General features: G+C 38.4%; 1 protein-coding gene across 1 annotated transcript; it reads right to left on the bottom strand.

Annotated features, from left to right (window-relative positions):
- Window positions 1-4,133: 4,133 nt before the first annotated feature.
- Window positions 4,134-19,554, bottom strand: LOC134540966 (uncharacterized). The gene is made up of 5 exons (XM_063384058.1): window positions 19,503-19,554; window positions 14,402-14,643; window positions 12,273-12,334; window positions 7,095-7,348; window positions 4,134-5,812 (listed from the first exon to the last, which is right to left on the bottom strand). The coding sequence occupies exons 1-5, from the start codon at window positions 19,552-19,554 to the stop codon at window positions 5,613-5,615; spliced, it is 810 nt and encodes a 269-aa protein (XP_063240128.1). The 3' UTR covers window positions 4,134-5,612.
- Window positions 19,555-25,275: the final 5,721 nt, after the last annotated feature.

Raw genomic sequence — 25,275 nt, 5'->3', positions numbered from 1 at the left:
TTGTAACACATTATAAATAAGTATGGTGTATTTGGGATGCGTATTTGTTATAAAATCGTATTATAAAAACGAAATAATATTATTCCCCTACGGTGCTGCCATCTACGGTGAAGGACGCGAACCGAATGAATCGCGCTATCTATCCCCTTCCGTGACAACCAGGCACTTGTTAATACATATTTTCCTTTGTTTATCGTGAGGGGCGTTATTAATAAATTATAAATAAAATTTCGTGCCCGGGGCCACAATTGCATATTATTTTGAGCACTGGAAGACATAAAAACGTAAAATATTATCGACGAATTTTAATCTCGGTCCCAGCGCACCACGAGCGTCTGGGTAGGAGTTTAAAGCCGAAATTCTTTCTTAAACTTACTAATACCTACTTATTTTATTAACTGCTATGACATTTTTATTAAATTATACGTTTAATTTCACGACGAACAAACTTCGTCGTTAAATGCGTAATTGTGAAAAAGCTTAAAACATTCTCGACGATCTTGAAGTTAAATAGCAAACATGTATAAAAGTTATTGTTAAAATAATCTGTTCATTAAAGTAATAAACATATTTTTTTTCGTACGTGCTGCTTTTTTAGTTTGCACATTTATGTAATTAGTAATTTTTTTTTTCAAATTTCATCCATTCACACTATTTATTTCAAAGTTTTAGCACGTTAATTTTGCACTTACTACCATTGTAAAAAAAATCGTCCCTCTTTTCCACACGCAATAACCGATACGATTTTCCCAGCGGACATTAGGAATTTATTATTATTATCATTAAGTATATGATAAATATTTTTTGACAGTTTATTCCTTAAAAAGTTTCATTGGAGTAACCACTAAACTACTTTCATTGGAGTAACCACTAAACTACCAAAGTGAGGTAGACGAACCTCTTACACTTTCGCATGCATAACTAAAAGACTTAATGTACCAATGTATAGTATATGTATATTCATGTGTGAATAAATAGTACTATAGCGTACACGATGGTGGACATAAAGACTTACCGAAGGCTGGTTTTAGTGGAATACTTTTAGGATTTTGAACATAATTTATAAAATAAGAATTTTTTACATAAAATTAATATATTTGCATCGTTCAAGCATCTAACCAAGAACAGGAACCAATCGAATCAATCAGTATATTAACTGCAAATTTATTTAATGCATTTTGAAATTTTTCCCGAAATTATAGCAAACTATTACGAATTTCCAAGATGGCGACCAAATTTCAAGATGGTGATGCCACAGTAATAATAAATGATTACTGCACTCTAGCGGATAAAAATTAAACTAACATGATGGTAGCATATTCTATTACACGAAAACAGGATGGTCAACTCCAGCAGACGAAAAAAAGATGGCGGACGTGGCCTCATACTACCTGGTGTTGTATATATACCCTGGCATTAGTGGTGGGAGGTTAGTATGCCTGTGGCTTCCGTGGAGTAGGATCTGTTGTCATTTTTAATTTTGTCCTCACCAGGTACGAACCGAGGATGTAAGTGCGTGTTTTAAATAATATTTAATTAAAATATTTTTTCTTAGTTTTTTATAAATTACAAATTTTATTCCGATTTTCTGGCCAAAAATTTACGGCTTTTCAAGATGGCGGGCGTAACGAAAAGTGTAACGATCTAGAATCCAAGATGGTGTCTGCAATGAAACATGCCACGATAGTCACACACATCCAAGATGGAGGATGTAACGAAATGTGCAACATTTATAGAATCCAAGATGATGACCATAAAATGTTTAACAGTAGTCTGTTTTTAAATTTTTTATTCAAATTTTATTAATTAAATTTTTTTATGAATTCTAAATTTGTTTCTGATTTCATAGCAACAAAATTATGGATTTTCAAGATGGCGGGCGTAACGGAAATTGCAATGGTGACATCATGAGCCAAGATGTCGTCAGAGGCTTATCGGAGGCTGTAGATTCAGAATTTAAGCCTCATTACTGACTTTTCAAACCGTTTGCATTTTTAAAGGACAAAAACGGGAAGTTTTCCCCAAAATCGGGAGTTTTTCTCTCTAAAATGAGACTATTTTTTTTTTTTTTTTTTTTTTAGGAATTTTGAGTCATTTTGGAGTCCAAAATGGCCGTCGTGACGTCACAAATTTAAGATGGCGGTCAGCACCAGGCATTTCAGCCGGAAGCCAGAGCTCGGACATACTATACTACTGTCATATTAAGAGAATTAAAATAATTTCTTGTTTTTCAAAAAAATTCCCCATTTCTAAACCTTCGGTCTGATTTTTCCGATTAACAAACGTGATCGAGATTTTACATTACTTTATTTTATGAATCGGTTCAAAAGTTATTTTTGCAAAATTACGGCACTATGCGTGTCCATATAGATTATATATATATATGTAAATAGTTATTAAACTTTGGTTTTGACGATGGACCATGAATCGTAAAACAATGTAAAAATTTTCCAGAAGTTGCATAATGCTAACTACTACAATAGGCCGTCTTTCTGCAAATCTACCTTAAGTAGGGCATTAATTATTTTAAAAAACTTAGTTTATATATATGTATTAACCTAAACATATGCATTCAAAAGTGCAATTTAATTATTTTATTTATATGATTGTAGACGAATATTCGAGCAATACTAGCAAAGCCTGTTATTTAAATTTGGTATTCTCGCTATATTAATGTAAAGTTACACAAACTGTAATTGTTTTAAAGAAAACAAACAGAAAAAGTTAAAATTGCTAATCATTTGTACGCAAATAATGTAATTTTAAGAATTTTTTTTTTATTTTTCAGTGCACGCAACCAAGGCTATTTGAAAATCACTCTTCATCCGGCCGATCAGAAAAAAAAATATAACCCTCAACTTGAAGAGAAAAAAATTATAATTTAAAAATAAATTTTTACTCACAATACGAGAAACAAGTGGGTCAAGTAATCGGGTCACATAAGTCCTATAAGAGTTTTAAGGTCAAGGTACTCATAAGAAACCACAAATCCGCAGTTCACAGCAGTAATTATAGTACATAAAATAATTTTATATTTATTTATAAGCGAATAAAGCTTTCATAATAAAGTAAAAATAATATTTTTAATTTTTTACTTAGCTACATGCATATTATATATAATCGCTTGAAAATAAATATCAGTACTATCATGACCAAATAGTGACAGGAAGAATAAAATAAATTAATTTTACCCATTTTAAAATACGTAATATTTTTTGAAACTTTAAACACAGGCAATAGGCTACTCCATGTTTCTATGGCTATGGTTGCCCGTGTCGCCTTGTGTTATATTCGTTAATAAATCATAATGGCTATTCATTAAGAGAATGAGGGGTTTTAATTGAAAGAATTGTACCCTATGCTTAGTCTAATATATGTTAAAAAAAAACCATCAACATCACTTCTTTATTTAATACATGCTTATGCCTGTATGTTTGTAACATCCCTGTATGTCTGTAACACCTCTTATGGGTGTAATCTTGTTATGAACTAATGGCCTGTATGTTAATACAGTTTACGGGCTATCTATGTTTTAGCTTCTACCGGAATCGATTTATTAGTAGACGAGATTGAGAAAAAAACATCTAAACTTACAAATTCACAACATTTTACAATTTCATATTTTTTTTGAGTGTACTTAATATTTCCTACAGGTACTTGTTACATCAAAAATACTACCAAAACTTGCGAAATAAACACATATGCGGGTCACTGAAGCAATAAAAGACGCATGCTATAAACTTTCAGCGTGTTGGAAATCATAAAATTTTATTGTTTCTTTTACAGACAATTTTCCCAGACTGACAGAAATATATTTTACAAGTTTACAGAATATTTTAAACCAAATTAAATACAGATTTATCTTTTAGTTATGTAACTTGTGATATAGTAAATGTAACTATTGACTGACACATTATTGTTTTACTACAAGTAAGCACACACTTAAAGAATATAAACGTGAATTATCAATTGATGAACATCAATATTCTCTGGAAAAGTATCTCAGCGTTTCAAACATTTTACTTTCAATTTAATTCTCTGTTGTTTTGAGTTCGCAGAGGATTGCAGACTCTAATAAATAAATAAATAAATAAATAAATAAATAAATAAATAAATAAATAAATAAATAAATAAATAAATTTATATTCTTTACTCTCTCCACTTAATTAAATACAATAAATTGTTCAAATATCTCCAGAGAGTCACATTGTTGCTATATCTCTGCCTTCTTATGTGGTATGGTTTTTTTTATATTATAAAATCCTTTTCATAGTCAATGTTCCTCAAGTATACCACTTCAAGCAGATTGACAAATTTTTACCACATAGCCATATGCAAATTTATTGCTTCTTACAGACCTCAGATAATAGTAGAGTTTTTAATGACAGCAAGCGCAGGCATTTAAAATTATACATATACAAATTCATATTAGGGATATCACAAGACTTCTAAAAACATTAGAGGTCAAATTCACTGAGATAGCACCTGGGATGTTGGGTGTTTGATATAACAAAGTGGTCCAGTGGCTACTACTCATAAACACGACCGCCAAGAAGTAGGAATATAGGTCACTTAAAGAGGCGGGGAAATTTAAGCTGCTAGCTGGTTAATCTTAGTCTAAGACTGCCAAAACAAGCAGCTAGCTGGCCTGTTTAGTATAGTTCAACATAGGATACATTCATTACTGAGAAGCTGGCGAATCCAAGTCACTAGAAGATGAGCATGTTCTAAAAAGCTGGCCAATTCAAAAATTCTGGGGAGACTACTAACCCAAGGCACTAGCAGGTTAAGAATGCTCAGCACGTCCGAGATTTCTAGCTGTTGTACGAGGTTGGCTACCTGCTTAACTCAAGCCAGCAAATCCTGGATTCTTGTTTCTCCGGGATTTTGGCAAAAACCAAGCCATTGCCAGGTTAGTATTGGTCAGCAAGTCCAATTCTCTAGCGGTCCCAGGAGCTTCGCTAGCAAGTCTACCATATGTCCTGGACAATGGGGCAGTATAATCTTCTAGGTAACCTAGAAATGCTGCCAAAACAATGATTTTCTTAGTTTAAACATCCAGACTAGTAGCTGTCCTAGGATGCTAGTTACTGTCCAAGTACTTGCAGGACTAGCTCAGCCGGAAAGTCTGTGCTTCTAGCTGTTCCGAAAGTCTGGGCAATAAAAGCTGCTAGCAAATTCAGCTTGGTCGGAAAGTCCAGTTGTCTTGAAAAGACCCGGCAAATCCCACTAGCCGGCTGAGGTTGATCATTAAGTAAACATAAATAACTGAAAGCCTGGCCAAATCCAGTCTTCTAAGGTGATACGGGAAGGCTGTTAAAACAACCCGCTGGCAGACTTTGCTCAGATGGAAAGACTTTGTTTATAGCTGTACCGAGAGTTTGGCCTATCCGAGGATAAGCTGGGTCGGCAAGGTCTTTGTTTATAGCTGTACCGAGAGGTTACCCAATCCAGGTATAAACTCGGCCGGCAAGTCTTTGTATCTAGCTGTACCGAGAGGTTGGCCAATCCAAGGATAAGCTCCACTGGGTAGTCTTTGTTTCTAGCTGTTCCGAGAGGTTGGCCAATGCGAGACCGCTAGCGGTTCAGCTCGGCCGGGCAAGTAAACGCCGCTAGCTGCTCCCGGGAGGCCGGATGGTACCAGCCTCGCGGCTGCCCCCCGTCTCGCCGGAAGGCACGGCATCCACAGGCGACCAGGACGTTCCCCGTCCCGTGGCGCGAGTTCGCCAGCGCCTCCTGTTGTACCCGAGCCCGTGCTCGCTGTGGTCGTCGGCCGACAGGTAGCTGCTGTACGGACTCGTCTCGTGCTCCGCTGTGGGGACACAAATACATCCATCACCATGGTCACTCGAAAACATGCGGCCAATAACATCGACACATGCGTTAACACTATCTGTAGTAATCGTCATTGACACATTGAATTTTGGTTTGTTTAGAGTTCTTCTTTTGGATGCTATGAACATTACTGATGTCCTGAGAATGATGATAATGTAGTATTTAAAATTTTCTAAAATGTCTTGAGCAAGTACATGACTAACGTGGAAGTAAAGGAAGTGAATCCAGGTCAGGAAGTGGTAATCATGGAAGAAGGTAAGGTGAAGTCGTGTAAAAAGCTGCTTAGAATGGAAGAAGCAGAGATGAAACATAGAACAGATGTTCATAATTTAATATTTAGATGTGAAAAAAAAGTAAGGAGGTTACCATGGATGAGCTAGAAATGAAGCAAAGCAAGGGGATATTAACCATGGAATATGTAGGTATAAGTAAAACAAAACATGGGGACTGTTTACCATGGAAGTGGTAGAGGTGAATCCAGACAAAAATGTGCACAACCAGAAGTCGCAAAGTTGATGCGAGGCGAAGAAGTGTAAGAAGTGAACCCCGGCGAGAATTTCTCACGGAGAAAGCAGAAGTGGTGAATCAGTCAATACGGAGTGCTGACCTCGAAAGAAGTATAATTGAACCTAAATGAAGAGGCATTCGTCAGGAGAAGAGGAAGTTGTGAAGACAGACGAAGAGGCATTCGTGATAAAAGACGTAGAGTTGACGCCAGACTAGGTGACACTCGGATCTGCTCTTATAAAAATCCTTTAAATTAGTAAGACCATTTTAAAATAATTTTTTGAACACATGTCAGTGCTGGTTTTCCAATGGATTTCATATAAGAAAGCTCGAAAAAAAAACAACAAATATGAATACATAACCACACACACCTAGAAAGCACAGAGAACCCCGTGAATCTAAATATGGAAAAGTTAGGTACGAAGCCACTAGAGGAGACACTAATGATGGAAGAATTATGGATGAAGCCTGGTGTGGAAGCATTATAGTTGGAAGAGTTAGGGATGAACCAAATGAAGAGACGAGTTCGGGATGAAACTAGATGGGGAAGACTCTCATGATGGAAGCGACAGTGGCGAAGCCAGGCGAGGAGGCACTCATGTATTATTGTTGAAAGAGTTAAAACGTGAAGCAATGGAATGGTTAGGGGTGAAGCCTGCACTCGTGATGGAAAAGGCGAGAAAGAACTTATGATTGAAGTGATATAGGTGAAGCCACGCTACCGGGTGCTTACCGAAGAAGAAGGTACCCACCGTGGTAGTGGTACGGGTGTTCCTCGGGCTCGTGCACGGTCAGCCACGAGTAGCGCGGCCGCTTGCAGATCTTGAGCCAGCTGAGGAGGGTGGGCAGCAGCATTACGCCCACCACCAGCAGCTTCTTGATGAACAACACCCCCAGCAGCACGGGCACCATCAGCGCCTTCAGGCTGATCATCGCCAGGGGCATCAGCAAGAGAACCTCCTTCTTCCCGAGGCGAGGCTCGTCTGGCGAAACCACGCCAAAACAACTGCTCACTGTTAAGGTCCAACCACAATTGCAATGTCCTGAATTGTGCCCGACGGACATTTAACGCTGATTGGTCCACTTGACCCTCTGTTGTCATGAGTGGTGTGGGCGATGGTACGAATACACTGGTCAACGTGAACTTTTTTGTCCCAAACTGTGTCTTTCCGTAGCACAGAAGAAGAACACACCATGATATTTGCTGTTTCTGGTTACCATCTCAAAAATGCATGCAGAAAAATATACGGATGGTATGGTAGAAAGTCGAAAAGACCAAGATGAAATATTTGATCAGCACTGTCCATTTGCGACAGCGCTTCTCAAAGGCCGAACACACGAACACATTTATAGCAGTTAAATGTATATTCGACACATAGCTGCATTCACATTTACAATGCATGAAAGCAATAAACAAAAAAACTATCAGAAAAATCTTATCCTGTCGCTCTATATTTACTGCGCTTTGGGGATTACCATTGAAATCGGTATGTTCGGACATTGGAAACTGCAGTTTTCCGTGCAACTATGTGACGTAATTCAAATTAGAATAAAGACTAATCTGATGGTGGACTGTACCATACCCCAAGGTGTGTTAACTCCCCTCCCCATAGGTGGGAGTAATGCAGATTGGGTGAGTACACAATGAGCCCAGCTTATGGGGACTTGGAGAAGACCGCGATACCAGGCGGCGTTTGCCCATGCTAGTGAGTGGTTCGCTACTTGCTGTATTGATTTCCATGTGCTTGACTTTGATAAAATAAACCATATTATCCAACATTTGTGATGTTACATTAATACAATTTAAAAAAAATATTATGTGTATGTGCATCAACCGTTACTGAGACATGTTTACCGAGCGAAAGGTTTGTATTACTTACAACAACACTTTCATAACTTATTATGTTATTTTGTTTAGATATGTAATAAAATTTTAAAACAGATGTACTATTATTATTTTTATTCTCTCAGCAGTACAAGTGTAAGTATTGTTGTAATAAAATGCTTAGTTAATTACAACGATGATTTTAATGTTTTGTTTTTGACAAACACATTTCTCTATGGGCAAGAAAAGTTTGTAATGTTTAAGAAAAGAGAACCTTGTCAAATATTATTTTACTTCAATCTATCATTAAGTTATAGTTTATTGGGGTATTTTTACCCCCCCCCCCCTTTCCACACAAGATTTTGTGTAAAAACAGCACTCTTAACATACGCCTTTCCATTCTGGGGCCCCCATGGAGGATGGAAACAAGTATGCTGTTCGAGCAATCGGGAAGCTTATAGAGCCTCGGCTATGACGAGAGACTAAGGTTGTCCATTCCATCATCATCACACCCGTAACTCCCTAGCTCACTCATCTCACCAGACATGTGACTGTGTCATTATCCCTTTGACCTTATCAGTACTGCGGGGCGCCTACCCCGATCTACCAAATCACACTGGGACCCCTCAATCACCCGGTGAACCGGTGGTCCGGTGGAAGGTTATCCACCCTCTCCTATCTGTCCAGGTTAGTAACCGGGGTTGTTTTTCCGTTTACCTCGTCATCTCTTCACAGGGCTAGGGAACCCTTCTCCGAGCTTGCTCCAAGCGTTTGGAGCACAACCACCAAGTGCGAGACTTATCCAATCTGATCCTGGGCCAACAGAGGAAACCTCGGTGGAGATCCATTCAGGACAATTATCATACCCCACTACTACCAAAAGGACTGATATTTAAATACTAACTAGGTACTGATATATTGTGTTCAAAATCAAATACAAAAGAAAATAAATTTATGCGTGACCACCACACACGTTAGAAGTAGGTAAACCTTCGCTCTTAAATAATTCACTTGAAAGATCAAAAGATTTAACAATGGAGGTTGAAATTTGTGACAAACGTAGGCAACTACACCCCTTCAAAGAGTCTTGCAGTGGCTCATATTTCTACTTAAGGCATTATTTCCCATACCCTTCTCACTCCTGAGAATTGCACTTCTAGCTATGCCCCGACGCGTCGTCTCCTACGCTTACCTTACTGGCTGAGATGTTTTGATGTGAATACGTCTTTAAAATTTCTTCCATAGTGGGAGGCAATTCAAAAAACGAATGATAACAATCGGGGGATACAGTTTGGTGCTGCAGCTAAATATCTATCATCTCCATACAAAATTTAATTACACCACTGGATAGCTAAAGGATCAAACAATTCGTTACGCTTAGTGAGGACTGTGACGCATCGCGCGCGGTGGAGGGGGAAGCGCCGCCATTTTGAGGTATTTTTCTACGTTTAAAAATTTTAATTAAGTATAACTTTTGACTCTGAGAAGCTACTACGTTCGTTTGGGTTTTAATCGTCAGCTCTCGTCAAAATATATCGATTGTATATATAAAACATTAGTATAAAATAGTTACAGTAAATATTTTTGTGTTAAAATAAAATATATATATATATAATGTCAGCCTTTACGCGTCAAAAAGCTAAATGATTAAATAAATTCTATATAGACACCGGACTGTGTAGGCATCTATTGTGCACGATCGTCGATTATGAAGACACATTGGGCAGCAGCTAGTGCACGTTTCGTGCCCGAAGGACTTCTCAAGGTTCGAACATGATCATAAACGTACCTAAAATAAGCGTATTTTTTATATTTTGTATGGATGATGTTACCTCTTACACGTATTCACGTACTACACACGGCCGTTTCCGTGACACAGCCACACTCTATTTTTTTTCCTCCTACACTGGAGCGGGCAGCCTTCTTTTCATAGACGAGAGAGCCAAACACCCGATCGTTCATCTTCGGGTTTTTTATTTTGTTCATTGTAAATAAATATGGCGGTGTTTATAAAAGGATTCTAATGGTCAACTAGGTTAGGTTAGCTACATTATAAATACGGAAAAAAAAAAACCATGAACTTCGGGGAACTTCGGATTTTGGCTCTCTCGTCTGTGAAAAGAAGGCTGCCCACAATGGAGCAGCTGATCTGCTGATCTGTAATGTATAGAGACCGGAAAAATTCGCGAATTCATTTCGCGATGGGCTAAAATACAAATAGTTGTACCTCAGTGCTGCCTCTGCTACTGGCTCACAACTCACCTGGGTGACTCTTGGGCCAAATGAGAAACGCTCGACCAAAGCTTTATCGAATCACAGGCTGCTACGTTGGTACGTCTCACAAGACAGCAGCCAATGAGTGGGTGACATTTGACCGAGTGCAGGTAGAACTATGGAGTTCATCCTGCATGTCATTTTCAGGGCCGGTGCAAGGTAAATTGGCGCCCTAGGCGAAAAACCTTAATTGCCCCCCCCCCCTTTCCGCCGTAACAGCCCCAAAAAAACTTTCCTTTCCTCAAAATACATCACGTAAGCCTAATATTTTGTCAACAATCAAATGTAAGCAGGCTTGTGTTTTTTTTTCTTTACTTTTTTACTTATTACAAATCATAAACAGGTCACCGTGGACTTTAAACAATTACTTATATCAATATAAACATTCCAAACTGTTACCAAAAATCCATTTTCATCTAGTTTCAATAATTGTTAAACATGTTGTATCAGCTGTTATGTGTCGTGCTGCGCCGCCCCCAGCTACTTGGCGCCCTAGGCGGTCGCCTAGTTCGCCTGTACGGACGCGCCGGCCCTGCATCTATTGTGCACGATCGTCGATTATGAAGACACATGGGGCAGTAGCTAGAGCACTGCCAAAAGGACTTCTCACTGTTCGAACATGATCATAAACATACCTAAAATAAGCGTATTTTTATATTTTGTATGGACGATATTACCTACCTGTTACGTACATGTATTCACGTACAACACACGGACGTGTCCATGACACAACCACATCCCATTATTTTATTTTCCTCCTACACAGGAGCAGCTGATCTGTAATGTGTATAGGGACCGGAAAAATTCGCGGGTTCAATGACCTCTAGGATGAACTTTATAGTTCTACGCACACTGGGTCAAATGTCACCCTCTCATCGGCTGCTGTCTTGTGAAGGTGTCCCAATGTAGCGGCCTGTGATTCGACACAGCTTCGGTTGAGTGTTTCTCACTGGCCCAGAGTCATCCAGGACAGTTGTGAGCCAATAGCAGAGGCAGCACTGAGGTATAACTAGAGACCCGGAAAATTCGCGGATTCTTCTGGCCTCAAGGATAGAATTCAAAGTTATAGGTGTGCTCGACCCATGTTTACTTTCCCATTGGTTGATTTCTTAGCGAGAACATTTTTATCCTTGTTATTTGGCACTACCTGATTCGCTTACTTCTCTCCTGGCTGGGCATCATTGGCTCACGGTCGTGGAGGGGCGTGTCCAAACAACTGCGTGCCAATCATGAACAACAGTGCGAGAGTGTGAAGGCTTGCATCCTAGCTTGCGGATGAATGAATCGGCGAAATTTCTGGGTCTCTAGGTATAACTATATTAATTTTAGGCTTCCGTGAAACGAATCCGCGAATTTTCCCGGTCCTCTAGCTCAGCGGTTTCCGAACGGTGGGTCGCGACCCACTAGTGGGTAGCGGAAGGGTTACAGGTGGGTCGCGACTCGATCCTAAAACTACCAGAAACCATCGAATAAACCATCAGAGAAGATAAGAAAAATCGAAACAAATTGAATTGTGTGCAAACACATATCTAATGTTAAATAAACAACGGTTTTGCTACAAACTGCTTATGTTTTGTCAACCATTTTCAAATCAGAACACAAATTGTTCATCAACAATCAATTGGTATCTTAAAAAAAAAGGCATATATATACATATATTTGCAATATTTGATGGTAAATTAAATATACATAAGGAAGGGATACGATACAAATAATGTTGTTTTTTTTTACTCCACCAATGACCTATATGCCATGGAGGTATTCCTATAAGGAAGGGTGGGTCGCCAGCTGAAAAGGTTTGGGAACCACTGCTCTAGCTGATGTAGCTTACCTCCGCGGGAGAGGGGGGCTGCCGGCAGGGCCAAGGCGATGCTGTGGGTTCGGACGAAGCGCCTGGCCAGTCGGCCGCAGTACCTCAGCAGCTGTCCAGCGGGAGTGTCATCGGCGCGCGGCTCCGTGTCGAGCAGCCCCTGCACGAACATCGACACACATCGACTTACAATCGATCATCCGCTTCAAAGTCAACAGTTCGATGTTTTCGGGCCCTGCAGGAACATCGATACACATCGACGACAATCGATCATCCGCTTGAAAGTCAACAGTTCGTATGTTCGGGCCCTGCACGAACATCGATACACATCGACGACAATCGATTATCCGGTTGTAAGTCACAGTTCGATGTTTCGGCCCCTGCAGGAATATCGATACACATCGATGACAATCAATTATCCGCTTGAAAGTCACAGTTCCGTGTTTTCGGGCACGGGAATTCTTTTAAGAGTTAGCTGTGGTTATCAGTAATGTGTGTCTGAATAATGCTTGAGTCTTAATAAATTATTATTATAAAATAAATGTCTTAATTTTCTAACGCAAAACATTTGACTATCGTTAGGTATATTATTAAACATCCTTTTTGAAAACCACTATTAATATATTTTAAATGATGTTAATCTTATGTGTTAAATTTTAATTATTTTTTTTATATTTGCTAGTGATTTGTTAATTAAGATTGTATTTTACTATAATCGTAAGTACAGTTAGTTTTTCTTGGTTAGAAGTTTTATTAAGCTTGTTTTACATGTATGTAATAAAATAAATTTATATTCAATACAACAGGTTATCATAATACAAACACCTTTACCATTGTTTTACTTAGTATAAAATTGTAATTTAAGTACTTGTAATATTGATTTATTAATGCAGCAAATATTTCATACTTAAATTAGCTTAAAAAAATTGGCTCTTACAAGCGAAAGTAATTTTTCAATTATTTACTATTAGGTGCTCATTTCTCTAAATATTTTAATGGCTGTTTTTCCGTCAACCTTTTTTTAATCTTAAAGTTAATTCAAGAATTTAATTTTTTAATGATTGAAGATACTGAGTGAAAAAGAATCCCATAACAACGTAGTGAAGAGAATACTGAGTAATAAAAAAATGAAAAAAATACATAGTTGTAATTGATTTTGCTAGTAAGAGCAGAACATGCTTTAATATAATGTTATAATAAATAGAAATAAGCATAAATTTACTTTCATTTTTTTGTCAAAGTAAGGAGCATATATATTAAAACGAACTTAAGATATAATTATTAACCTAAAATGGGCTCTACAGGTTCAGACATACATTCACGTCAACAAAATAAAACTTAAACCTAAATAAAGTGATGTTTACAAATAAAAAAGAGCACGTGTAACTCAATACACATTACAGAAGTGAAACATAATTCGTAATATATCGTAAGGAGTAAAACAGCAGAGAGATACAAGGAAAGAAGACAATTTTTAAATAAATATTACTCTCTGTTTAGGCTATATACTCACATCATAAACATAAACTGTGCTTGTTACTGTTTCTTCAAACAATTATGATTTTTGAAACATGCCAAATTTTTAAACGAAAAATGAAGTTCATAACAGGTAGCGCTATATACATGGGAAATGTGCTGTCTCTATAGAATACCCATATCTATTTTCAGAAACAAGCGTATGCGCACACATTATCATCTTATTCCTTCGTTCATCTATCTCTCTGTTCTATTTTTTTTTGGGCAGGGGACGAATCATCGTACAAAGAAGATAACGAAAACTAGCCCAGAAACATGTATGTATTGCATAGTGATCTCTTTATATCTCTTTGGCCAAGTACCCAAAAAAAAAAAACGCGTAAAAAACGTTGCATTAAAAAAGGCCTTGATATTTTACTCTCATTGTGCTAAAAGAAGCTACACTTTAAAATTCTACTTAAACATTAATGAGGATTAGGGTGTATATATATTTTAATTTTAATATAGAAAAAGTTTATTATTAAAAAATATTTTATTCAAAATAAATACTATCGAACACAAAATATCGATTAAAATCGATAATCGCGATGTATTGATATATCGATAATTGCGATGTAATGATATCTCGATAATTGCGAAGTATCGATATATCGACGCATCGTCGCCATCCCCACCTGCAGCAGGCGGTCGTCCGCCGCGGGGCCCCCGTCGGAAGGCACCAGCGCCAGGGGCCCAACCAGGCGCCAGGGAGACGACCCGGCGGCCGCCAGCAGCTCCTCCAGGGCCGCGAGCGCGTGGAACCGAGCGCACCCGAACCTCGCCGATCCCTCCCGAGCCTCCCCGAACCTTCCGGAACCTTCCTGGCAGCCGCGCCGGGCGGCGAGCAGGTACGGGTCCTCGCCGGTCGACGCGCGCGCTGCGGGACAGATCGCACGTCACGAGGTTACAGGGAGCTGGGACTCCGCCATCTTGCGATTCAGAATATACAAGCATGTCCATGTACCAATGGTACATTAAAACAGTTTAATTTAGACTAGGTATTTACAACACTCAAAAAATCATACATCAAATTGACGGTAAAATAACACAATTTTTTTTGTGCACCTTTAGTTATACGTAGGGACACCTGTATTACGCGAATACAATCCGTGTCAAGGTATTTCACAAAATACTGTAGCTTTTCTCCTGAGGATATTGGCTGAGGTCGGGGAGAGATGTCGTCCCGCTCTTGACGGGGCCAATGAGAATGTGGTCACCGAACTGCTGCACCCTCACAATTTGCCATGACTCTTAGAAAAAGCTACAGTGTTTTGTGAAATACCTTGACATGAAATGAAATCGCGAAAAATACAGGTGTCCCTAGTTATACGGCACAAATCCAAACTAACGTCCGATTCTTCCCACACTTTGGTTAACACATAAGGGATTTGGCTTGAAGTAATTTCGTGAATGCGATAGAAGTCAAAGAACATAGATGTGCAACAGATGGTGCTGCCATCTTTGGTGGATTCACGAACCAAAGTTCTCAAAGACAAAGGGAAACTTTATAGCATTAACTGTTATCGCTTTTATCGGAGTCGTTTCATCATATAGGTTAAAAGTTCAGTCTGGAGATGGAATGATTCGCTAGTCGACGTAGCTGCTCCGGCAGCGAATTCTAGCGGCGGGTGCGGAAACTATGTGTGATTTGCGTCCAGAAATGTAGTTGAAAACACGATTTTCATGTATTTATCACACTTGACATTATTTTTAAGAATTCACGTTAATTTTCGTGGCCGAGTTTCGCATTACAAGTGTATTTTCAACGTGAATTTGTTTGTTATCAAGCTTGGATTTTACACATCACTGGCGAGTACCAAATGACTAGAGACCTGCAAAATTCGCGGTTTCGATGGCCTTCAGGATAGACTGCACACTCTCCTGTACACTGGGGCAAATAACGCAAGTTCATTGGTTGTTGACTTGTAAGTCCTCTCAGCTGGTTTGTCTGTGATTCGATCCTTCTTTGCTTGATGGTTTATAACTGGTTGAGATTCGTCCAGATGAACAGTAAGCCAATAGCAAAATTATCTAAGAGGTATATGTGTTTGAATTCTAGCCTATCACCGAATGAATCCGCGAATTTTGCAGGTCTCTACAAATGACTCGTTCACACCTTTTTTTAATTTTCGATTTGTTACGGCATACGAATTATCTTTCGCTATTTGTTGAAGCCAACATGTAGCCTGGCAACGGTTAGTCGGCCAGCGCTTATTAAATAATAATAAAAAAACTTTTTAAGTGATGTGATTATCATAATAGCAGTACTCATCAGCGTGAAATAACAAGTTATTTCCTCGTGGCCTGTTGGTACAGACCACGACCACTTACCAGCTTACTACCTGCTTAAATCTATGTGTGAATTTATCAATACGTATTATTATCTTGTTTCGGAAACACTGATTTTTTAAAGTGTTAAATACTTTCCAGGACGTGTATGCCAATGCTGAATTTTTTTTGTTACCTGTAATTAGTTTTTTTTTGGTTAAAAATGTAATGGTTACCTATTATCTTTGAACATTTAGTTAAAGCTTAATTATGCTTTCTATCTTATTACCTATTTTATTATCTATTATGTTTATGTTAAGTTTTTTTTTTTTAGAATTCCAACGAATGATGTAACAGCACAATGTGTGTTTTAGTGTAAGAAAAGGCGTTATCCCCATAATTTGGCCACCAATAGAGACTATAATAAATAATGAATAAATGAGACACGTCTTGACATGCCAAAAAATTTGGATGAATAATTGGGAATTAGAATTATAACAAAAAGTTTGAAATATCCAATATGGCGGTGCTTAACACCTCTTGAACCAGCGGGTGATCACTACAGCGTGAGAGAGAAATGCCGTGGTATTGTTAGGGACTTGGAGAGAGAAGAAGGATTGCAATTAGGTCGAATTTCGAGTCTGATTTTAATGGGCGAGTTTGCCCTGATAGTAGGATAAAAATTACAAGTCCATTGATAACTAGGGAGTTGAAAGGTGCCTAAGGTAGCCGTTAAAAAAAAGGATGAATACAACAAGCACTTCAATTTAATATAGACAACAGGATTATATTAAAAATTTAATTTCCTTTAATATTGTGCTTTAGATGGGTGGTTAAAGAACAAAAGATTTGATCAAATTCGAATTTAAGATTAATGTAAATTTTCCTTACGTATAATTTTATTGATTATTTTTATAATGCAGCAACGAAATTCGTTTTTTTTTTTAATTTTAAGTTTAAAAGATATATAGTTGGTTATTAAAGTTGATTTTCAACGTTAAAATGAATATTTACTTACTTTGCGAAGTTAATACTTAACTCATCGATGGTGTGCAGGAAAATGGCTTACTGAAAACACCAAGTTGTAAGCATTGAAGATATACTTCTCTGTTGGCTTAATTATACGTCTTTCAATGCAACGAATACAATACATTTAACACGGAGACTCTTAGCTGATAAAACGTGGCAATAGAAACTATCGGCCTCGTCAAAATACGACTTCATGCTCCCATGTAAGCTAAGAAGTCTCTCTCGGGAATTTTTTTGCGATATTCGAACAATTTTAAAATTTAAAACATCATTCAAAATATAATCTTCGCGCCACGGACACGACAGCAAAGCTACGAGGAACAGGTTAGCAAAGAGCAATGCAAACAGAAATTCATACAGCGTCACAGGGTCAGTCTGTGAGTCAGCGATGAGTGTGTTTATATATAACTAGAATAGATTCTGTTGGCAACCTTGCAAGTTATGCGATAAAAGAGCAAATCACGTTCAATTAAATACGAGTTTTTGACGTGACAACGTCTAATAAATCGATGAACACCGGCTGCACGCACGAAAAAGTGTCCCGTTACGCACATTGTTCCGTTACGCTGTGTCCCGTTACGCTCATTGTACGCTTGCGCCGCATCTATCTCTCTTCCGCTCGACTGTTTACAAAGTGAAGTGAAAAGTTAATGTGGTTATTATTGCTTATTACAATAACAATTTGGCAATAAAGGTTAATTATTATTGCATTTTAAAAATCTGATTACTGGTATAATTTCAAGTATTTATTCTTTTATTATTAAAATAAAAATTATTCAATTTTATTCATAAAGTATGCAATCATTTCATCAATGTTTTGTTATGACGTTGTCACGTTAAACTATCGTCCGTAAACCGACTTTACAGACAACCAATTTTTTTAAATTGTTTATTAACCCCCGGAGTTTTTCTCGAACGCCCTGGTTGTTGTAAAAATGCGTACGACGAACAAAAATAAACGATTAATCATAAAATTTTCTTTCTATTTCAAAGTTACGTAAATGTTTATCTCCTGAGAAAAATATCGTACATTTTTTCATCCTGATTATTTTTATAAATATTATCTAACTAGTCTTCAAAGGCCACTAAAAATATATATATATTTTTTAATTTTTTTATCGTTATTAAGAAGTAAATTATATTTGAACCTTACAACCAACTGATATTATATTGAATTTCATAATGGTCTAAAACCTTTAATGGTAGAAGGCACAACTCTTGGCTCCGATATTTAACTTTTTTTTTCACCCGCAAAGGCCTGGTTTGCATGCTTAAACTAGGCAAGAAACTCAAGAAACACAAATGAAAAAAAAAAGTTTTTCAAATACCCGTCAAAATAAGTGAAGCGTTCCGAAAAATATTTAACGATGCAGACATTATGTGTATAGAAAGCTACGATTTTCTTTTTTGCCACACGCCTCATGAGAGTTAACTCTATGACATGATATGACCGTATATACAGAGAGTTACCTCTATGACATGACATGATCCGTCTACACAGAGAGTTACCTCTATGGCATGACATGACCGTATATACAGAGAGTTACCTCTATGACATGACCGTATATACAGAGAGTTACCTCTATGACATGACCGTATATACAGAGAGTTACCTCTATGACATGACCGTATATACAGAGCGATACCTCTATGACATGACATTACCGTTATACAGAGAGTTACCTCTATGTAATGATATTACCGTAAATACAGAGAGATATCTCTATGACATGACATGATCGTATATACAGAGTTACCTCTATGACTTGACATGACCCGTCTACACAGAGAGTTACCTCTATGACATGACATGACCGTCTTTACAGAGAGATACCTCTATGACATGACATGACCGTCTTTACAGAGAGATACCTCTATGACATGACATGACATGACCGTATACACAGAGAGTTACCTGTATGACATGACATGACAGTCTACACAGAGAGTTACCTCTATGACATGACATGACATGACCGTCTATACAGAGAGTCACCTCTATGACATGACATGACCGAATATACAGAGAGTTACCTCTATGACATGACATGACCGTATATACAGAGAGTTACCTCTATGACATGACATGACCGTATATACATAGAGTTACCTCTATGACATGACATGATACTATATACAGAGAGTTAATTCTATTACATGACATGATCGTATATACCTCTATGACATGACATGACATGACCGTCTATACAGAGAGTTACCTCTATGACATGACATGACCCGTCTATACAGAGAGTTATCTCTATGGCATGACCGTCTATACAGAGAGTTGCCTCTATGACATGACCGTCTATACAGAGAGTTACCTCTATGACATGACATGACCCGTCTATACAGAGAGTTACCTCTATGACATGACATGACCGTCTATACAGAGAGTTACCTCTATGACATGACATGACCGTCTATACAGAGAGTTACCTCTATGGCAGACAGACGCCGCCAGCAGCGCCACCGTCGCCAGCCAAGCCATGACTTCGCACTGTCCACTCCAGAGGCGAGCAGACGTGTATTTATTTATGCACACACACACACACACACAGGTGACCATCGCACGGCCAATGGCGATCGTGCGTCCTCCTTTAGCTCCGAGAACTTGCTCTCCTTATCCCACCCCCTGGTAGGAGGAGGGGGAGGGAGTGTTTAAAGTGGAGAAGGGTGGGAGTCATGTCTTCTAGGCGGCCGTGGTTGCCGAGGCGTCTCGCGCAAGAGGCTCATGTTGCGGCGTGGCTCATGTTGCGGCGTGGCTCATGTTGCGGTCCACCCCCGGTTGGGTGAGGAGGGGAGGGGGTAAAGGGGGCGTGCCTTTGGGAAACAGGGACAGAGCCTGACCTACAGCCGCGGAGTTTTGGAATCGTCAGGAGACACGGCCGTGACGTGACGCAGCAGTTATAGTCACTTTTAACCCTCGCCATCCCTGAAGCTGTTTTCCTTCAGCTCTCGCCATGAGATGCGTAAGGGGACGCACCACAACGCCGAAATACCACAACGCCGAAATGCCAAATTAACCACAACGCCGACAGCTAGAAAATTGCTGTGTACCTACCGCAACGCCGAATCACCACAACGCCGAAATACACGAACGCCGAAAAAAATTGCAGGACTGCCACAAAGGTTAGGTTAGGTTACACTAGGTTATGTTAGGCTAGGTTAGGTTAGGTTAGGTTACACTAGGTTATGTTAGGCTAGGTTAGGTTAGGTTAGGTTAGGCTAGGATAGGCTATATTACGCTAGGTTAGGTTAGATAATGTTAGGTTTGATTGTGGTATTTCGGCGTTAAGGTACATTTAAGAAACACACACAAATTCATTCAGTTGTTATTTCGGCGTTGTGGTACACAGCAGTTTTCTAGCTGTCGGCGTTGTGGTCAATTTTGACATTTGGCGTTATGGTAATTCGGCGTTGTGGTACAGTCGGCGCTGTGGTACAGTCGGCGTTGTGGTACAGTCGGCGTTGTGGTCAATTTTGACTTTCGGCGTTATGGTATTTCGGCGTTGTGGTAACTACCCGATGCGTAACATTCAAAAACCTCGGTAACGAGTAAATTTCGCGCGTGCCTGTGTTAGTTTTCTCTCATCTATTGTTGCAAACACTGAGACTCAGACACGAGACTCAACGTGGGATTCTTAAAATATAACACCGGTTTATAATAAATGCATGCAATTTGTGGTTTTTTAGCTTCTTCTTTTTCTTTTTAAAGCAAATCACACGTAGTTCCCACAACCGTCGCTGGAATACGCTGCCCATTGCGGCCACGTCGACTTATCGAATCATGCCATTTGCATACAGAAATTTTTGAGCTATATAATGAAACAGCTCTGATAAAAGAGAGAGAAAAAAAATACTTGAAAAAAAAAACCCGGCTTTTGACCTTATTTTCGACAAGGAATTTTATTAAAATACTCCCCGTATTTTTAAAATCCATTCATCAGTTAATAATATAAAGTTTCCTTTTTTTTTTTGGCTTTGCAAACTTCGGTTCGCGCCATCCGCCACAGATGGCAGCAGAATTTCCGTTTCTTGACTTCAGTCGTATTTGCGAAATTAACTCGCACCAAATGTCGTATACCGAGAGCTAAGATGTTACACACACATTAAAAAAAAAGTCATTTAAAACTGTTTCTAAAATACTAACATTACACTTCAGACAATGTTTAGGACCTCTAACCAACATGGCATAACAACGGCCACACACACACACACACACAATATAATCATGCAGAAATGACACACCCCTGGCCAACCCTTGTCTACAGCAAAGAACCATCATTCCTGTAAAACAACGCTTATCCATTAGAGAGCCTTACTGAAATTATCGACTTATAGATTACTCCATTCAAAGAACTAAAAAGATTATTTTATGGATTTTTTTAAAATATTTATTTCCCCCCTTACAAATCCAACCTGTGTTGTTTCACGGAAATGGTATTAAACGGACTCAAGATATTGCCAGTTACATTGAGAGAGAGACTTAACAATCTGGAACAATATTTATGTGTATATACTCATCGCAAACATATTCATTGTGTCATGTATCGAATACGCACGCAATATAAAACAATTCAGAACAATAAAAATAATATTTAAAAACATTAAACCAAACCGACCCAGCGTTCGTCTGGATAAGTTTGCGAAAAAAAAAAAAAAACAAACGAAAAACCTGAATCATAATTGCTTTACCGGAAACCAGTTGCTTTTAAATTTATTGTAAATTTACTTACGTTTAGTAAACGATAACCCAGAGCAATCTAACTATGACCTAACCCTAAAAACCCTGAACACGCATACATACATTGCAGTTTAGAATAAAAGTTGCAGATACTGTTTTTTTGTAATGGATTGTTTTACAAATGTCTATCACAGCACAGAAATATATATATAATATTGGACTTGAGTTCCTATTCTTAAACACAGAGCATCTCAATTATTTCGAACAACTTACAGAAACAAGGAGTTGTCCATACTTTGATCTGATACGACGGAGATCCTAATTCATACTCACTAACCATCATTAGACGTGGTCGAGATACATTTCCGCAATGTTTTTGGGCGTCACAATATGGCGACGGTGAGGTTAAAAAGTGACTTCACCTACGTCCTGGAAATTCTTAACTCCATGGTCTTAGTGGGTGATTTGAGTTCAGCCACTCACCACCAGTGGCTCTTGCGTCCTTGGTTACCAACATTCAGTCCCGAACAAGAATGAATAACTGACCTTGCGTCTAAGTGCCCCAACCCCTCTCTCCTCTGTACAACTCTTCATCCAGACCCATCCTCTGTGTCCTGTACACTCTTACGCTATTAATTTAATGCATTCCCTTGCATCCCGCATGACTGTGCCCAGGGTTTTCCGCGTGTATACCAATGCAGGTTTCACGTGGGTAAGTATGCAAGTGTGCAAGTATGCTAGTGTGCAAGTATGCTAGTGTACAAGTATGCTAGTGTACAAGTATGCTAGTGTACAAGTATGCTAGTGTACAAGTATGCTAGTGTACAAGTATGCAAGTGTACAAGTATGCAAGTGTACAAGTATGCAAGTGTACAAGTATGCAAGTGTACAAGTATGCGAGTGTACAAGTATGCGAGTGTACAAGTATGCGAGTGTAAAAGTATGCGAGTGTACAAGTATGCGAGTGTACAAGTATGCGAGTGTACAAGTATGCAAGTGTACAAGTATGCAAGTGTACAAGTATGCAAGAGTGCAAGTATGCAAGTATGCAAGTATGCTAGTGTACAAGTATGCTAGTGTACAAGTATGCGAGTGTACAAGTATGCGAGTGTACGAGTATGCGAGTGTACAAGTATGCAAGAGTGCAAGTATGCAAGTGTACAAGTATACAAGTGTACAAGTATGCAAGTGTACAAGTATGCAAGTGTACAAGTATGCAAGTGTACAAGTATGCAAGTATGCAAGTGTACAAGTATGCGAGTGTACAAGTATGCAAGAGTGCAAGTATGCAAGTATGCTAGTGTACAAGTATGCTAGTGTAAAAGTATACTAGTGTACAAGTATGCTAGTGTAGAAGTATGCTAGTGTACAAGTATGCTAGTGTACAAGTATGCTAGTGTACAAGTATGCTAGTGTACAAGTATGCTAGAGTACAAGTATGAAAGTGTACAAGTATGCGAGTATGCAAGTATGCGAGTGTTCAAGAATGCTAGTGTGCAAGCATGCAAGTGTAAAAGTGTGCAAGTATGCCCAAATTAACATACTTTTAAGTCTTGGATTTAAGATAGGGGAGTTAATCATGGCTGGCCAATCCCCGCACAAGGCAAATGAAACATGCATGACTCATCCCAGCATGACTAGGCGTATAGGCGTCAGCCTGAGATGCACCTAGGTCCCTACCTAAACTGGACACCACTTACAAATGCACTTAGTTTTAGTCAGGTCAGAGGAAAAAAGTCATTAAAGTTATACATTTTTTAAATTTTTTTTATTTTTTATTTTTTTATAAATTACAGTAAATTTACGAGTCTTTCAACGAAAAATTTGCCTGAAAGAAACGAAGAGTTTTTCGTAATTTCAGATAACTGTTTCTTCGTATAAACAATGAAGTATTTCAAAATATGAATTTCAATAGTTGAGTTTTTTTTTTTGCAGTAGTCTAAACCAGCTTTAGAATAGTATTCTTGTAGATTCACGTTCAAAGTGGAAACTTGCTACTCGTAAGTAAATTTACGAAGATAGCTGGATAATTTTAAACCAGCGTTCTTCAAAAAATTATAAGGTGTACATTTTTAACATTGTAGTGGACTCCAAATCACTTAGTTTTCCAAATTAGGAAAATAAAAACTTGGGACGGAATAAGAGCCAACATTATAGTAATTGGAGTAATTTATTAGGATAAACTGTGGTGAGCAGAAATCAAGTTGGCCTGCCGCAGTACAATTACATAAGTTACAACAGTATATAAATCTTTACTTAAATACTAAACAAATCTCTTCATGAGTTCACTCGCACGTAAGATTCTACACTTGCGCACTTACTTGTACACTTGTTTCAAGAAAAAAATTTGTGTACCTTACAAATTGCCTTATTCCTCTGTCCGAGAAGTTACACTTGAAACGTGAGTAACATCCACGTGCCCGTTTTTTTTGACGTGATAACGTCTTATAAATAGATGAACGCCGGCTGCACGCACGAAAAAGCATGTCTCATCGTCACGTTCCGCCTGAGCCGAGCGTGCAAGAATCGGCCAACCCACCGTGAGAGAAAATCTTCTATAATATCAAACAGGTTAAGGTGGGCTTTTTAAAATAATTGTTCGTGATTACATTTAAACAAATTATGTAAATAAAATTTTGCAAAAAACTGTAAATAATATTTGAAAAATTAAAAAGTATGCAATTTTTCATCAATGTTTTCTTTTGACGTTATCACGTAAAATTATCGTCCGTAAACCGACTTTACAGACAACCCCCCCCCCCTTTTTTTACTTTTATTGCGACTGATGATCCAATCCAGTCCGCTGCGCAGTGAAGCGCGCATTTGGGGTAACGGAATGACGTTTCGCCCGCCGGCGCGCTCGTGCACAGGAAGCGGATGGAAGTGTGAAGAGATTGCAGAGGAGAAAGGATCGATCCTGGAGTCTTCTCCGTCATCGAGGTCTTTAAGGCGGGGTTTCACCTGCCATGTTAATTTTTTTTGTTCATCAACAGGTCATTGCTATTAGTTAAAAAAAAATAGTTTTCTGTAAAGTCGGTTTACGGACGATAGTTAAACGTGAAAACGTCATAACAAAACATTGATGAAATGATTGCATACTTTTATGAATAAAATTGAATCATTTTTATTGAATTATCACTATTTTGTATGGATACAAAGGAGGAGTGAAATGAAATCTACAATTTAATTGATAAATTTACTTTTATTTGCACTCATTAATTCAAATATATTTATTACTTTAACGAAGAGATTATTTTAACTATAACTGTTGTACATGTTTGCTATTTAACTTCTTCCAATCTGTGTTATTCTGTTAAGGATAGGACGATGATAGGAAAAGTAGGAAACGAATGGGAGTGTTTCAAGTTTAATGTGCCTCGAAAAAGTCAAATCGATGGTTGTTCCAATGGAGTGGAAGAGAGATAGATGCGGCGCAAGCGTACAATGAGCGTAACGGGACACAGCGTAACGGGACACAGCGTAACGGGACAATGTGCGAAACGAGACACTTTTTCGTGCGTGCAG

This window comes from Bacillus rossius, chromosome 17, assembly GCF_032445375.1.
Source record: "Bacillus rossius redtenbacheri isolate Brsri chromosome 17, Brsri_v3, whole genome shotgun sequence".
Lineage (NCBI taxonomy): Eukaryota > Metazoa > Arthropoda > Insecta > Phasmatodea > Bacillidae > Bacillus > Bacillus rossius.
This window is presented reverse-complemented; position numbering and strand designations above follow the sequence as displayed.